Genomic DNA, 18,388 nt, shown 5'->3' with positions numbered 1-18,388 from the left:
TTGGTCAGAGCACGCTGTCTGACACTGGTGAAAGCAGTGGAAATATTCTAAATATAGCATACACTTAGTCTGATATAGATATTTTAGGTGGACCTTTTTAAGTGGCTAAAATACATTTTGTTGCTGACCCTGTAAAAAGATGGACATTGTTTAGCTTCTTCCAACATCACTCCTTATGCTTCTCTAAACTGGGGCATGTTAATTACCACCTACTGTGGGTAACTCACAGACTGTGAACAAGTACCTCATACAACCCCACTTCAAGTAATCTCAACTATCTCTTTAAGGCCAACAATCCGTACGAAGCTCCAAAAGCTCGTCCTTTTTAAGCTAAAATTTTGTATATTTCTTGCCTGAGGATATGCATTTGTACTGTATTGCAACTGATGACAAATTTATATATTTTTTTCAATTCAAATTGTCTGTCTGCAACCAACAGAATATATTAGCATATTGCTATTTTAAGCCCTAAGCATACATAACTTCATTATTTCTAATGACTCTCTATGTGGAAGATTTGTTCCTAGCTCCTAGCTTTGCCTCAACTTCTCTGAAAACTCATGAAAAAGGAGGAGAAAGAGGGAAAAAGAGAGAGAAAGATAGGGAGAAATCTCCCAGAGCAAATGTCAGAACAAGGCAGAGAATACTGAATGTGTCACACGCACAAGGCTGTATGCAAATCATATGTCTTGTGTCTGTGTCAGTGAGCGTATACCTCTGTGTATCTGGGTCTTACTTAACATGCATCTGTGTTTCAGTGCAATGTTTGTGCAACTCACTGTCACATGGTCGTGTGTGGGTGTGTGTTTGTGTGCACATGGACTGCTCTTATGCTGCGTCTCCCTCAAGATGCTACAGATGTAGGGTGCGTATGTGTGCATGTGTGTGTATGTGCGCGCGCGTGTGTGTGTGTGTGTGTGCATGCAGTTGAGTGTGTTGTATTGTGTCATTTTGCAAATTAGAAAGACATGTCGCTGGGTGAAATCCCATTAGAGTTCACTGTCAGCATGCAGCAGTGTTGACATGATATGCATGTTATTCTAATTTGGTAGTCAAAAACAGATTATCACTGGGGTGTTTCTCAGGAGAATTTGCCGTTTTAAAGCCACCCCGATTTTGCGTCCTGTCCTCCAATGCTGTCTTCTAATTATTTCCACTGTTTTTTTTCCCCTCTACTTCTTCTCTGCTCCACAGGAGAGAGAGCTGATGCCTGAGGAGTTAGATGGTAAGATGTTTGTTGGTGTAATTATGATAGACATGATAAATTCACTAGTCAACTGCGCAGCTTTATCAGTCGCACTGATATTTTCTCCTGTTAAGCGCACTCCTCTTAGTGATTCATGCAAGAGACTGAAGGTTTCACAGACTGCCTTGAAATATTTGTCAGTGACTCAGCGCTGCAAAATCAATTAAAACAAAATAAGTCATTCATATTGAGAGCTGGAATCAACAACTTACAGAGAAGTTAAAACTTTGTGAAACACTTTATATGAAGAGGTGTGAAAAACACTGTCATAACCATGTCACCACACCTGTTATAAACATGGAGTCTTTGTGAATTTTTTATGACTTTTGTCCTTAAAGGGATAGTTCAACAAAACTGAAAATTCAGTCATTATCTACTCACCCTCATGCTCACTGAAGGTCAGGTTTAGGTTTAAAACAGCGTTGCAGAATCTCCCAGGGAGGGAGTGGTGACCAATTTTCAAACTGAAAAAACATACAAACATAAAATGCCTCCATATTCATTGTCTGGTGTAATCCAAGTCTCCAAAAGCCCCAACATGCCATTCACTTGCACATGCATTCTGTAACACTACACACACACAATTCAGATGGTGTGCACACATGAACATGGCTCCATGCTAAGGGTCTTCTTTCAAGTCAACTTGGCATGCTGCTGCTTTAGGATGGATGGATTACATCAGATGAGCAGTATGGAAGCTTTTATTATTTTTTTTTTATTTATTTATTTATTTTCTTTTGGGGGTTTTTTCCATTTGAAACTGGTCACCATTGTCTTCCATTGTTTGGGAGAAAAGCTGTTTTCCTGTGAAAATCCAGCAGCATTTTGTGGACTAGAAAACTAAGTCAGTATGAGGGTGAGTAGACAACGACTGAATTTTCATTTGTGGTGAACTATTCTTTTAAGTGTCATTGGGCCAATTATGTAATTTTTAATGCAAAGTTGACATTGTTTGAGTTGTCTTTGACAACTTGACATTAACCAAGACAACACAACTGGTCAATGTGACATTATTGAAGCACTTTACTTGAAGGGAATTATGTCATAAAGATTTCGTTAAGTTTTATCACAGTGTGTGACACTGTGATGAAACTTAATGACCTTTAGCAAATGTTCCATTAATAATTTCCTGGACTTCAGGTAAAGTGGTATCATTTGGACTTGTCATAAATATGTCATTAAATGTCATAAGGCCAGTTTGATGACCGAGTACAGTACCAAGGTGATTTAGCTCACAGAGTTAGCTGATGGACAGACAGCAGTTAGCTGGTTTACTGCTAAAGCAGGCTGTTTATTGTTAGCTGTAGCTGACCTTAGCTTGTTAGCTCAGTTAGCTGTAGAGCTAGCCGCCTAGTTAGCTGACTCAGCCCTGGGGTGCCAGGTGCAAAAGCCAGCAAGAGAACCACCTCGGTACTGTATTCCCTGTCCTTAAACTGGCCTTATAACATTTAATGACATCTATAACAGGTCCAAAATCTACCACCTTACTTGCGATCAAGGAAAATATTTATGACACACTTGTAATCGTCTCATGATGACCAATGTCAATGCCAACCAGTTTCTTTAAGTTCGATAATGTCAGGTTGTCATGACAAAATAAACATCTCAAACAATGTCAACTTTGCAGTAAAAATGACAAAACTGACCAAATGACACTTAATGACACAATTAATTAACAGTCAAACTTTAATAAAGACTCTTTCATGTCCATAACAGTTGTTATCACATTGCTATGGCACTGTAATGACAGTCTTATGCACATGCTTTCAAATAAAGTGTTAACAAACTTTGTTCAAAGTCTAACTATCAGCATCTGTGCACACTGTCTGTGTACCTGTGTGTGTTTGACTCTTGGGACAAACATATTTTACCCTACTTTATGGTTTGTTGCCATTGCTGTAATTTGTTTGTCTGTCTGTCAGAGCTGCAGGAGGCCTTTAAGGAATTCGACTACGACGCGGATGGCTTCATCCATTACAAAGACATCGCAGACTGCATGAGGACCATGGGCTACATGCCTACAGAGATGGAGCTCATCGAGATCATCCAGCAAATCAAGATGAAATGTGCGTATTTACCTGTCTGCTTATGTGTATGTAAGCATATGGTTCATTTCCTCCTCAGTGGTTAAAGCATGTGCGCATGATTGATGGGTCTTTGTGAGGCAAGTAAGCATGATAGTGTGAATAATGTGTCTGTGTGTGTTGCACAAACACGTGTGCTTGGTATACGTGCACATTCTCTCCTATGAGTCCGCAAGGAACTGATGTTTGTCTTTGAAGTTGGGGACATTCGAGACATTTTAGCAGACTGATTAATGGCCCTCACACGGCAGGTCCAGAGGTGTATGAGTGTGAGTCTGCATGAAGAAGTGTGTGTTTAGTTGAGAGCTAACTTTCCTCTCTCTGCTCTTAATGAAGGTGTGTTTGTTTTTGCTGTCTTCTCTGAATGATCAAGTATAGATCTGTGTGTGGTTAGTGCTTAAAGTTTACGGTGAATCATCATTGAATTGATTTCTTCTATAAGCTTGGTGAACCAGTGGCTGTAACACCTACCTGCTGTTAGAGCACAGCCAGAAAATCTGAACAAACCTGTGAGTCTCTGCCAAGACTTTACATAAACCTTCAATGGACACAAAGGACTTGGAGCATGCAGACGTGTTTTGTGTGTGTGTGTGTGTACACCATTTGAGAAGTGTGCATTTGTGCGGCTGGTGATTTTTTCTCCAGGAGGGGCTATGTATTTTTTTTAAGATTATTTTTTGGGCTTTTTGCCTTTATTGTTATAGGACAGCTGAATATATGACAGGAAAGGGGTAGAGAGAGAGAGGATGACATGCAGCAAATGGGCTGCAGGCGGGAATCGAACCAGCAGCCGCTGCAGAGGACTAACAACCTCAATACACAGCGAGCATGACCTACAAACTGAGCTATAGGGTCGCCCCAGGAAGGGTTATATTGAAAATATTAACATATCACATCAGTGTATTTAAATATATGAAAAAGGCCTTTATTTGTATTTGCTAAGTTGAATGAACATTTTTATAGCCAACTGACTCAGTTGAGGTACTTCAATTAGTGCAAATCCTTTGTAATAATAATATTTTTGCTCCAATTTGTTATGCTGAAAGATAATAAAAAACAATATTTAAGAATAAATAAATAAAATTATGGTATTACATTTAAAATTTGAAAATTGCCATCTTGTGGCTTAAAATTTCTTTCCGTACATAAATTCTCCTTGAGTTTGTAAAAGACCAACACCACACATTCAATTTGTATCATCTCCAGTGGGGGAATGTAACTAAGTACATTTACTGAAGTACTGTACTTAAGTAGAATTTAAATTAACAGGACAAATAATTGCAAAATTTCCAGCCAGTGAAGCGTTTTTCCATGATCATGAATTGGCAACAGTGTGCGCACTGTTCATGGTAGTACATCATTCTTTATTTTAAAATTGTAATCCTACTATTAATCCCCATTTTCACTAAATGTATCTGTAAACACACAGATGGAGAGACACCCCTCCCCACAGATCATCACACAAGATGATCTTTTGAACTTGTATGTTGCAGAAGAAGTGACGGTCCATTTACCCAGGAACACATAAAAAGCTTCATGTTAGAAATCCATGAGGTTATCGGCTATATGTGTGATGTGTTGTGTTCTGTCACGCCTCTATTGATTCCACGATGCCAGTTCACTTTAAAAAGACACGCTGGGGCAGCCGGCAGTGCTTGGTTCAGTGTAAATACTCAAAGCTGGAGAAAAGGCAAACCCTCACTGCAGCAATATTACAGGATCACTGTGTTAAAATCTGTCACCAGCATCATTTAGCTGTTTACCACTCTGACAGTGAATATTCATGCATATGATGTGCTTCAGATCTCAGTGTGAAAGCCGTGGTTGTTGAAACTGTTGTTTCTATTGTCTTATTCAGCATAAATTAGGTGACTGATATTTATTGTCAACAAAACTGAATTAACACTGCTGCCAAAATAAAGATTTACTATCCTCTGGAGGCTCATACATTCTTACTGATCTCTTTTTCGGGATCCTTTCCTTTCCGGGAGGGATGAGGAACCAGAAATCATGATGGATTTGTAAGTTTATTTGTTTTACAACCTGCTACACAGCAGCTTTTCATCATTTCCCTATTTCCTATTTTCCCTATTCCTATTTATATGAAACTGTGAGTCTTCGTGGCCTTGGTAACTGGGGCTTGATGACGTTTTGCCAGTCAAATATATTGTAATTCATTGTTATTCATTCCCGTGCTGCTTAGACAAAGTCCACAGCGTTGAGGTTTCTCCCTGTCCTCGTGCACAGGAAGTCAGTGTGGCGTGTGTGGGGCGGCGGACACCACTCTCCACTGCAGTGGGAGTTCAGTTGCAGTGAGTCTCTATGGTTACACTGATGCTCGCTCTCTGAAATTCTCTATAACACGTACACAGTATAGAATATTTTTTGGGATTCTTCTCTGATATGTAAATAGCTCGTTTGAGCTTTTCTCTCACTGTTTCTCTTCACGTCTCTGGATGAGGGTGTTCCTATAGATAGCTTGTAAAAATGTAAATAGTTTGTTTGATCTTCTCTCTCCCTTTGCAGATTTTTTAAACTTTTTTACTTCAAATATATGATGTCGCTGTAGTGAGTTTGCAATCATTTGACTATAGATTTTTCTACCTTTCACATAGCTTAAGGTGATCTGTCCCCCACTGCAACGACACAAGCACTACGGAAATTAATATTATTATTATTATGCAAATGAATGCGTGTCACTCAGCTTTCCTTCTGATTTTTCCCCAGTGGCCACTCGCCAACAAAAAAAAATCCTCCAGTCCAAAAAGCATTTTCCATCCGCTATGAATTTTTGATCCATGGAGGTTTTATATTTGTAAAAAATGAAATTGCGATATGCAATATGGTTTTTGGGAAGGATCATTTCTGCTTCACAATTTTCATTTTTACTGGAGAAAACTTGTTAAAATCATGATGATGTGATATCTGTTGGGATCTGTACCAAACAAACATGATTTCATTCATCTGGAGAACAGGATTTTAAGGTCAGGTCATCTATACAGTATTTCAATATAATGCTGTTTTCTAACACTATTTTTTCCTTTGACAAAACAAAATTTGGTTCTGCAATTTGGATATTGCACTTGGCTATATTGCATTTTTGATAATACTGTAATTAATTGTGCAGCCCTACCCATGGGAGATTTAACATGTGGTTAAAAGATTTTCACCCAGGAATCTTTGATGAAAACTATTAAAATCATGATGATGTGACTTTTGTTGGTGTCCGTACCAAACAAATGTTCTGGAGAACAAGATTTGTAGATCATCTGCATTCATGTCACAGTCGCACAGTTCACTGGGCCATGTTGCTAATTTTATAATATTTCTAATCATTTTTCAGCCCTACTTTAGTGCCTAAACTAAACCAAACTGCGATAAATAGAAAACAGAAAAAAATGTAAGATGATAAGTCAACAAATCTAACAATAATAACTCAAAGATGTATTTCAGATGGCAGCCTGCTACACAGCACAAGAGCCACAAACCTTGAACAACAACCACATCAGCTTTTCTTCTAAAGTCTCCTTCTCGTCCCATAAACATGAACACACGTCTTGTCCTGCACCCTGTTGAGCGTGAAACCAAGCAAACACTCTCCCTGGGGAAAAGTGCACTGCTAATGTCAGTTCGCAGGCTCGACAGTTAATTAGCTTCTCAGCTGCAGCACATTAAGCAGCATGTAAACTTACCTGCAAATGTCACGTTGGTCCATTTAGACGCTGCTGTAGTGCTTAACTCTTCAATCCCACTGCTTAATAAACACTCACTGCCCGTTATGTGAAAGCTACAGGGCAACTTAGTTTAGTCTTTGTCTCAATCACCTGCTGGTGTTCAGAACCCCGAGCTCAGCCTGTCAACTGCTGTCAGTCAAACACCGACACCACACTGCATTTATGATATTTCTATAAATACCCCCCTTCAATAATAAAAACTATTAACAACACATTCAAAAGACATTATTATTTATTTGCCTTATACATTATTTATAAAGCATCACTTTGCCAAAATATTTTTATCACTTATTTCTTATGATAATAAGCCTTGCAGACATTTGGTTTTATTGACTCTGTTTTCTACTGATGAAGTAGTCCTTATGTCAACTGCTGACAAGAGGCTCTGTGGATAATCCAGACTAACGGGACGTTGTTGGAAAGGGATGCTGCTGAATGTCTCGTCATTTTTCAATGCTGTACAAAAATTGCATCTGCTGCATTCATGTGCTCCTTGGATGGTCCCAGTTCCAGTGTTGGGAAACCATTCTTCCAACATTGGTGAGCGTTTAAGTCATTACGTGCAAACAACACGGATGCTGCATTAGTACATTCCCTTAAAAATATTGCATTACATGACATAAGGTTTAATGCCAATAAATAACTTATGACTGATATTATATAAACATCATGATATAAAACTGATACAAAACAAAGTTGTCAACCAGACATTTACTCTTGCCTGTCATGTTTCTGCATATATGGTGTCAAAAGACAATCTTCCTGAATTGTACCAACTTGAGAGGCGTTCATGTGAATTTTCCCAGTCAGGAACTAATTTTTCCAGTTATTCCAAAACAAGCAGGATTATTACTGTATACAAAATGATGACTTAAAGTAATGCCTGTTGGACTTTAGGTTACTTTTTAAAGCATCCTTTAATAATAAGCATAATATCTCCCTGGCATAGTTTTGGTTTCATTTACTCTGTTTTCTACTGAAGAAATAGTCTGTAATGTCAACTGCTGCCAGGATGCTCTGTGGATAATCCAGAGTAATGGGGACGCTGTTTTTGGAAAGGATGTTGCTGCTGAACATTTTGTCATTTTTCGGTGCTGTTAGTACCACAAAAAGTATTTCACCTCTGTTATATTGTTGTGAAAGGAAAAACCCCAGATACAGATGAATCAAAATTTAAAGAAATAAAATTAAACATGAGAAGAGACTATTAGAGACAAGTCATTTTCTTGTAAAGGGCAGAACCAAGCTTTTAACCACATGTGTACTGCACATGGTTGTTAATGACATTTTAATATGTATTGTCTTGGAGACGATAAATACAATACATCTATGTGCCTGCTTTGAGAAATAGGCTAAATTAAATTTACACAGCACGCGCGTACCATAATGTTGAGCCCTCAGGACTACAATACTAATGAGCAAAATATTGGACTTTGGGTCCACAGTAAATGTTTGGCCATGACTGGATACAGCAGTGTTTCTGTGCTGTGATCCTCAGGGACCAGAGTGCAGCTGGCTTCTGTGATACCAGCTAGTTAATTAGACTCACCTGGAGTCCCAGGTGTAAATATTTGACTGATTAGATGTTAGAATGACAACAGCAAGGACTGAATGAGTCACTGCTGCATTAACCTGCATAAACATCTCATAAATGTCCCAAACTGATGTGCATCATTGCAAAGCACAAACAACTATAGTTTGATCCTAAAGAGCCTTAAAAATAATGTGTAAATAATGTTCTGCACATCGTACATGACAGAATAGGTCAATTGCCAGTGACTCCCAAAACCACATGACTTGGGGAGAGCAGCGGCAGCAAAAGGACCTTAACGCCTCTGAACACCCTCACAGGTGTTTTCAGTTATTCTGACGTTACATGTTGCAAAGGTTGTAGCGCAACTATGTTCCTGTAACAACTTTACAAGTATATTTATCCATGTAGATTGTTTTGAGGTGGGGTTCTCTGATTGTTTGGTTTGCTGAGCGTGCGCCCCATGTGTGGGAGCTGCAGGTTCAACTCCTGCCTGCTGCCCTTTTGCAGTGTGTCTTTCTCCCACTCTCTCTCTCCCACTTTCCTGTCAGCTGGCATAAAAAGCCCCTCCAAAATTTTAGAAAAAAATAGATTAATTTGTTGTGAGTTCTCTAATTTTGAAGATATCGGCCAAGACGTCTGCTTTCTCTCAAATATTATGGAATTAGATGGCACTCATCTTGTTGTGCTAAAAATGCAAAACACATATATTTGAAAGGAATCTCTTTCTAATAATTATGACCTAATCAAGATAAACTACAGACCTTGTTGTGAGCAGTTTCACGTAGGAACTACAGACCTTATGTAGAGCAGCAATATTGATATGAAATAAACACAGGTGTTACCAATGATGCAACTTAAGGTCCTTCCATTTAACGTAGCAGAACCTTTGCAGCGAGCCAACATGCACAATAGCAGCGGCCTGACTGTGTTTGACCTGAATGGAACAGAACCTTGATTAGTGTAATTTATTACACCTGTGTTTACACCACTATTTCATGTCAAAATGGCTCCTGTGAAAAACGCCTTTTTTTTCCTGTGGTAGAAAGAAAGTAGTTCCTTCATGAAACTGCTGGATACCTGTTTTCTGGCAAGGACGGGCTGAAAATGACTCATATTTCACTGCAGCTCTACTACCTCTTGTAATCTTGCAGCCACAAAAACAGTGTCTCAGATTTAAGCTTTACACAGTAGAACTTAAATGTAAAGCTGGCATAAGAAGATAAACAATATGTGATGCTGCAAACTGTGCAGAAAAAAAAACTGTACAAGGGAAGCTACAGGAGAACTATTCAGAACATCAGGGGTTTGGGGTGGTTACTACATTTTATATTTTATACTATATTTCATACCATGTAACATGAATTATTCATCTGTTCAGTGATGCCTTAATTTAACCCATAAGGTAAAATGGGCTTCAGAAACTCCTAGCTTAATCTCTCTAGAGTAATCCCTACAGAGCCATTAATACCATGAAATTCACTCTTTTTTTTGTATAACTAGCGTTGCGCTATCAATTAAAAAATAATAATAATCTCCTAAGACTTTTGGGAGAATGTTTCTACTCCATGATTACAGACTGACCCACTTAAGGCACAGAAATTCTTCAAGGCGGTGTCAGGAAACCCCCACAGACTGCTGCTGCTCCACAAGGGTAGAGCCAGGCAGCCGAAAAATATACTGCACCTTGAGGCAAGGATGAACGTTGTTTGCTAACTCAGAAATCACAGAATTAATGGTCTTTATTTTCAGGCCCCTTCAGCAGCTGTTGTAACCACCAGGCTGCATGACAGTTTGAGCCATTAGTTTCATGATTCAGCAGCATTAAAAGTGCTTTCCATGCAAGCAGAGTTTGCCACAGTTTAGTTTTCCTCCTCGCAGTCCGCAGAACGTGAGCACTGATTAAATTTTTTGAACCACAAAATGACCACATGGCTTTATTGAAGTAGTCTTTCATATCCAGTAAGGCCCAGATAATGAAAACAGGCGTATTGGTCTACACTATCAAATGAGTCCATCTTTTGTTCAACTAATAACATGACCACCCCCCCTATTGTATCAGTCTGTTTCGATAATTACCATGGGGATCAAACAAAACAAAGCTGCTTCTAAGAGAGGGGATGGAAGCATAATGAGAACATAGCTCACTTTATTATAATGGTATCCATGCACTGAAGAGATTCATAAACTTTTTACTGACCAGCTTGGTTTTTAAGTCAGGAAAGACTAGGTGCAGTACATATACAAATACAAAATTGAGGTAGAGTACTTGCATTGGTATTTGTACTTTCAGTATTTCTATTTCAGAGGGAAATATTGTAACTTTTTCTCCACTACATCTATGTGACATCAACAGTTACTTCATCGACAGTGCGTGCATTTACTTTGTTTGTCATCTAAGTGTGTGTTGTGTCCTTCTGCAGGGGGCGGGCATGTAGACTTTGATGATTTCTGCGAGCTAATGGGACCGAGGATGCTGGCTGAGACGGCTCATATGGTCGGGATGAAGGAGCTCCGCTGTGCCTTCAAACAGGTAAGAGGTCCCCAGCTAGAAACTCTAAAGACGTCTGACTTCAAGCAAGCAAGTGAAAGGGCCCTTGTACAATGACAGTACTTTGAAGTGTGCAACAGGACCTTTCCTCAGAGAGAGCCCAGAGTGCACGGCTCCTGCTTGTAAACAAGTCCGAGGGAAGAAGAGGAGCTGAATGCAGGAAGAAAAGAAAAATGTTAAAGAGGAAGGAAAATATTCGTATTGATGATGTTGTTATGAAGCCTGGTTCCTGCCATCCAGAGAGTCATGATTTATATTCTATATTTGTCTAACCTGTTAATTTGCGCTCATTAGACACGCCTGTTTTATTTGAAATTTCGTGGTGCCTCGTTGGTCTGGAGGAAATATCTATTGAGTTGCTCTCTTTGGTGTCAATACACAGGCAGGTACACAAGTGCTAAATTGATTGTCCCCCAAAGCCAGGCCCTGGTGTGCCGTCTCTAGTCTCTGACCAAGCAAAACAAATGAGCTGATCGTGTTATTTATAAGCACAGCTTCACACACCTGGGTTCATCCATTTAACACATTACAGCATGATAGGTTTTTAATGGTTACTGCCAAACAAACAACATTGATAAATTATGCTCTTAATAATGAACTGTCAACATATTGGAGTTTACAATGTGCTAATGGGATTATATTTCTATATTTTAAATCTAGCCTCAGGCATTTAGTTTGGCTACTTTTTGGGTTCTATGGAAAGCAATAGGGGGTTTGGGATATTAGCTGCCACAGCAACATTACTTATGGCATTAAAGTCATAGTTTTTGAAGTGGGGTTGTATGAGGTATTTATCGACAGTGATGGAGAAAGTATTCAGATCTATTACTTCAGTAAAGGTACAAATGGAAATAGAATAGAAATACTCCATGCACTGTTGAAGCTGGTTGAGAAGGGGCTCAATTCGAGCTATATTATACTGGACTACAACTAATGATTACTTTCATCATGAATTAATCTGTTGTTTAGTTTGTAAAAATTCAAAAAAAAAATTTCAAAAAAATAGTTTCATAAGGTTTGTTTTGTCCAGCCAATAGTCTGTTTGAGAAGTTGGGACTATGAAATGGTCTTGCATGAATAAAGACTTAAATGATGATCAAATTTTCTGTATAACTGTTTCAGCTGGACTTCTGTGAGTAAAAATCTTATTTTGTAAAGTAACTAGTAAGTAAAGCTGTCGAATACATTTTGTGAAGTAAAAAGTACGCTGTTTTCCTTTCAAATACAGTGTAGTAGAAGTATAATGTAGCATGAAAAGTATATACCGAAGTAAAGTACAGGTACCTCAAATTTGTTTGTAATTACAGTACTTAAATGGCAGTTGTAGACCAGCAACTCCTGTGTTCTGTGATTTAAAATGACTTATTTTCCATGTGGACTCAGTAGATAGTACACTGACTATATTGATAAGTACCCCATTCTTAAATGACAAAGTTTGTGAATTACCAGTCATAGTATGTAAAATGTTTTTACATGGAAACATCACATGGCATATCATTGTACGCCTTAAATTGTAGCTGCTGTTTGGAGCTAATAAAGCAAACTTTGTCAAATAAATAATCCACCACTGGTGGATCTTGAACTGCACTGGTGCCACAGTGAGCTTAGTGACAACATTTTCTATCTCCACCATCTCTTCCTGAACCACTGGGGCTCTTAGATCAAGATTTTATCAAAGCCTGTAGGCAAAACACCAAAAAACATCATTCCCCTGCATAAAAGGTTTAAAAGTGTATCAGATGTATGAAAGTTTTTATCTACAACCTCTATTTATGCCATTGTATCTGGAGTCTCTTCATCACTTGTGCGTCATCGACCAAGTCTGAGTAATGCTGTCAAAAGCCAGAAATGTATACGTTCTGAGTGGATTAGCTCTCAACTCTGCAACTTCTGAATACAAACTTCCGCAACTTCAGAGCATAGTCTGCTCTCTGAACAAATGAGCATAAATTTTCAACTCATAGTCACTTCAAAAGTCTTTCTCACTTTAGTACTAACACCTCATGAGTCAGCATTGCCCCATCTGCAGACTCAAGCTGTTTTCAGTGCAGGGACCTCACGCAGCCATGTTCTAACTATACACAGTGCTGCAGATGTGACTCCTACATTTTAATCTTTTTTTTTTGCAAGGCATGATCTTTGAACTTCTTTGTCTATTTATATGCCTTTTGACAATTTTCTCTTTTTGTCCTTATTTCTCCTCATCTAACATCATTTACATCATACTGTATTCAGTCTCTTTTCCCTCCTTGTTAGCCCAGAAACATGCAATGTTGGTCTTTCTTTGCATCAGCTTCACCTGTGATCTCTTTATTTGTCTCTCCTCCTTCACTGCATGTTCATGTCCCCACCTCCTTGATCGCCATCAACTGCACACGTTGAAGTTTGACTGTGACGGCGATGGAAAGATCACGTTGGATGAGCTGAAGGAGGGCATGAAGACCCTCCTGGGGGAGAAGCTGAAGAAAGGAGAGCTGGAGGAGATCCTCGCCGACATTGACCTCAACAAAGACGGCAACATTGACTTTGACGGTGAGCGGTTGGGGACTTGGGGTGGGGGGATGTGAGGGAGGAGTGGACTCCCGGCAAGGTGTTAGAGGGCATGAAAACAATTTTTGAAAAAAAGAAAAAACAATGACAAAACACTGAGGCAGGAGGGTGGCCGGTGTACACGAGGGATTCTCAACCAAGGGTACTTGTAGTTGCCAGAGGGGCACATGGCAAGACCAACGAATTATCAACTGAATTAAACTAACTCAATTAAAAGATGTGATTTCATTAAAAAAAAAATCCACATACTTGTGTTAAGGAGACAAATAAGCCAATAAGTAGGATTAGAAATTGGTGCGATGCTGATCATAATTAAATTTAAAACAACCAGGAGGCAGCCACCCAGTCAGCAAGAAGAGAAGTTGAAATAGTTAGTATACCAGTGTGATGAAAAAATAAGATCCTGTAAGCCATTGTAATTTCTTCTTTAGTCTATATTTGATAGGACAGCTTTATGCAGACAGGAAATGGGACAGAGACCAGGGGTAAGACATGCAACAAAGGGCCACAAGCTGAAATCAAACCCATGGCTGCTGCTGAGGATTACCTACATGGGGTGCAACTGTCTCATTATTATGACTTTTTTTTCCCCATCAAATTACGAGAATGGGTTTTCCATAAAAAATGGATAAACTGATAAAATAATTCATGTATAGAGTAGTTGAAACAGTAAGCTAAATGTATGGAAAAAACCTAAACCTAAACTTTTAGTTTTAAGTCCTAAATAAGTCCCAATGTCACAGTGAGTTTCCAACTTCATTGATTTACAAAGTTACTTGGCTATTAACATTAATTAACATTAGCTAGTATTAGCTTGCTAACTATTGTAACGCCTTAGTTTGGTTAGAGCCCACCCTGAAAAGCCAAGAGTCATCTAGACTGGGAATCGAACAGGGAATCTCTCACGCAGCTGCAGTATCCAAGGCTGGCGAGCAGTCATGCAGCTGTGTTTGCGTTAAACTATGTTAATATTTGTCTTGACTTACCTTTTGTGCAACTAAAAGGTCAAGTTAGACATTGTTGCATATCTGGCTATAATTTTCAATCCACACATTGTGCTTAGCACTATTCATTTTTGTTGACCAGCTCATAGTTTTTGTGCAAAAATAAAATGATCCTTAGTATTATTTTCTCCAACCTGCACTCAGTAACTTAAAGTTTGTTCTTCTTGGTTCTTCCTGCTTGATTGGATGCTGTCAGACTGATTCAAAACAAAGTGGATCTGAGGACTTCAGTGTCGACTTGCTAAGAATGAATAATGTTAATTTTAGTTGATTCAGGAAATGAAGGAAAATCAATTGATTTGTGGCACACTTATTATACAACATGTCTTTGGGCTTGGGGGGAAGATACCAAATATTTTTAAATTAAAAAGGCTCAAGTCCAAATAAAGTATGAGTCACTGGTGTTAAAGTCTGAGTCAAACTGCAGGTCTTTTTTTGATTTTGGCAATTTTGGGTCTAAAGTCAAGTTTGAGTCCTGTCCAAGTTGTGTGACTTGAGTCCATACCTCTGGCTGAAAGGATATGAATTTAATAATTAAAATTGTATTTAATAATGTTAGTACAGTAACATCCAATGGGAGGGAAGAGGGAGGAGTGAACTAGAGGGGACAAAGCAGAGGGGTCAGTGAATCTAGGTGGAATGGGTTGAGGATGAAGGGGACAGAAGGAGAAAATGAGTAAGACAGGAGGCAGGAAAAGGGTCAGATGGGAAAGGAGCGATGGTTAAGTCAAGGTGGGTTGGCTGGAAGGGCCAATCCAATCTAATCAGTAGTGCATTAACTCAATCAATACACATGCCTGGACACCTGTCACATGTTACACAAAGAACACACAGTTGGATGGCTCAAGGACTTTGCAGAAAATGTCATTACCATGTGTTACCTTGGAAGCAAATAAACAATAGAGTGGCACACAATCACACACACAGAGAAACACACACTTACGTGTTGATGTGCACATGTGCAGGCGTCATCAACACCACATGCGTCTTGGTGCGATTACAGGCTGCAGCACAGAGAGGACTTAGAGGTGTGATCCTGTTTGTCTTGTGTCAGCAATCCAATCAATTACAATTATTGAGAACATATGAATAGGCGTGTCAGTCTCACAGGGGATCAATAAGCAGGTGCTCCTCATTATCATCAATTAGCCCCTGGGGCAACGTTTGAGTGTATCTGTCCAGATCAGGCACATGGGCAGAAAACAAGCATGTGCAGCAGCGATGAGAAGATCGCTCTTAATATCCAGGTGTCAGGTCAAACTCGACTGTCGGGACGACCAGGATTGAGCTGCTGTTCCGCTCGGTTTACTTCTTTTTATAGAAAATGGTTGGAGGAGTATCTCAGGAGATAATGTTAGTGGGTTAATCTGGAATTAAGCTTTAGTACTCAGTCAGTCGATAGATTCTCACCTACAATCAGACGTCTTTCAGAGCAGAGTGCTTCAGGAAGTCAATGGGACATGATTGATTGGATGGATTTTGTGAAACCTGCCTGAAGCTGTCTTGAGCTACGTTTCATTGACACAACACATCAATAGCTGTGTTGATTGGCAAGTGAATCTACAATAATGGACACAACCAGCTGAAACAAGGGGTGATCAGACTGTTTATTATAAAAAAAAAGATGATCAGAGCTTGGAAACTGGCAGTCGGTCTATTGGAGTTGTTAAGAATTTAAAATCTGACAGGGGTTAAAGGTATAGTTCGGATGATTTTAAGATGGGTTGTATGAGGTACTTATACATCGTCAGTCTGTTACCTACAGAACATTGTGGTCAGCACACCCCCAGCTTGGAGAAGAAGACAGAAGTACCAATATTGAAGCTAAGCAATGCACTGCTGTGGACAGGGTCAGCAGCAAAATACATTTTAAAGGCCCACCTAAAAAAATCTATATCAGTTTAAGTGAACACCATATTGGAGTATTTTCACAACCTAACTATGGTGTCATACAGTCTTTTCTGACATGAAACGACGATCATATAAGCCAAATATCGCTCTCTCCAACCCAACCAAACTCAGTAGGTGAAATTACTCATTTTACCTCACAGAACATGAGTGTTGCTGGTCTACCACTGCCTTGATTGATTAGTTTGTTTGTGTTATTGTGTGATTTTTGTGTTTAAGAGAATAGTTTGGATTCACCAAAGTGACACAATAACAAAAAAAATAAGGCAGCAGTAGACCAGCAACTCCTGCATTCTGTAAAATTACCAGTTTTGACTGTGGAGTTTGGTTGATTTGTAGAGAAAGATATTTGGTTTATGCAACTTCACTGTCCCATCAGAAAAGGCCGTCTGATGGCAAAGTAAAGCGGTCAAAATATTCTAAATGTAGTGTACACTTGAACTGATATTGAATTCTTTTTAAGTGGGTTTGTTACCAGTACACTGCTTAGCTTCCATACCAGTATTCCTCACTGCTTCTCCAAACTAGGGGGTGCTGACCACCATCTACCATAAATAATATACTGACTATTGATAAGTACCTCATACAAAACCCCTCTTCAAAAAAATCTGAACTATCCCTTTAATACTTGGCCAGAAAACAGACCTATTCTTTGCTTCATATCAACATGAAAAAGGAAACACGTTTAAACTGTCAACCAAAATACTCCTGTGTCTGTCCTCCCTTTTTTACTTTTTGACTTTTATCACCCCTTTGCTGCTTCAAATTTTCATGAACTTGGTGATAATGGCAACATTTTGTCATTACGTCACACAATGAGCTGTGTTACTCTGCAGTACAATTTCATGTGGGCTGATAATGATGTGGCTGCATCTCATGCTGTCCGTTTATGATATTATAGTGTCCTTATCAGTGGATCTGCTGCTGTCTCTGTCTCCCTCTGCAGAGTTTGTTATGATGCTTTCTGCGCGATGACCTCTGATGGAGGAAGATGGAGCACACAACACTGGACTCATGAGCTGTGCAACAACTCATGATGAACACCGTCTCCTTCTTGCTTTTTCTGTCAATATGTACTTGAAACGACTGATTGTAAATACATACTAGAGTCAAAAATGTCTGTATTTTCATAACATATTTTCATAATAAAAGTTGAGTAAGTCCAGAGGGTAATGGGTGAGTTATGAAACACTGAACTATATAACAATAATGTTGCACTGACGCCCCCTTGTGGTTAAGACAAGTATAGATTCATTCTCTACCCACTGATTTTTACCCCCCTTAGATTTTAACTTCAGTTTATGCAAGTTTCAAAAAGTTAAATTGAAGACCTTCATGAATGCAATTTATGACCTAGTGCACGTTCATAATGGCAAAAAATAAGTATGACAGAGATAAAGGAAAACCAGTCCCAGAATTGCTTGCAAAGTAAATGAATTTATTCAAAGTTGAGTGCAAGCTCTGCTCTTAATGTTGGCGTAAATCCAACTGGTTCTAATAGCAACTGCTTCAAATGTATAATTTTCAACAGGTTTCAACTGAGCACTAAATGCACTTTTGTTGAGCCAGATCTCACTGAACTTGCACTTACACTTACACGTAAGATGAAATTAATGTAACATAGAAACGAAAATGGAGACTGCAGTTCACAAATGTAGGCTAACGTTGACTCATAATCCAATCTATATTTAAGACCTGTATTTAACATAATTGAGGCCTAAAATTCAAATTATTGGATTTTTGACTTTTTAAGACTTTTTAAGGGCCCATGGAAACCCTG

General features: G+C 38.9%; 1 protein-coding gene across 1 annotated transcript in view; it reads left to right on the top strand.

The window, feature by feature from the left end:
- The window catches only part of cabp4 (calcium binding protein 4), a 39,146-nt gene extending 21,164 nt beyond the window's left edge, over positions 1 to 17,982 (top strand). The window contains exons 5-9 of the mRNA XM_084712981.1: positions 1,195 to 1,225; positions 3,169 to 3,312; positions 11,019 to 11,128; positions 13,531 to 13,678; positions 17,555 to 17,982. Of these exons, the coding sequence (XP_084569107.1) occupies positions 1,195 to 1,225; positions 3,169 to 3,312; positions 11,019 to 11,128; positions 13,531 to 13,678; positions 17,555 to 17,583 (462 nt within the window). The 3' untranslated portion in view covers positions 17,584 to 17,982. The remainder of the gene's footprint in view (positions 1 to 1,194; positions 1,226 to 3,168; positions 3,313 to 11,018; positions 11,129 to 13,530; positions 13,679 to 17,554) is intronic.
- Positions 17,983 to 18,388: the final 406 nt, after the last annotated feature.

This window comes from Lutjanus erythropterus, chromosome 3 (assembly GCF_056507025.1).
Source record: "Lutjanus erythropterus isolate fLutEry1 chromosome 3, fLutEry1.hap2, whole genome shotgun sequence".
Classification (NCBI taxonomy): domain Eukaryota; kingdom Metazoa; phylum Chordata; class Actinopteri; order Lutjaniformes; family Lutjanidae; genus Lutjanus; species Lutjanus erythropterus.
The sequence above is the reverse complement of the archived record's forward strand: the minus strand, read 5'-3'. Positions and strand labels throughout refer to the sequence as shown.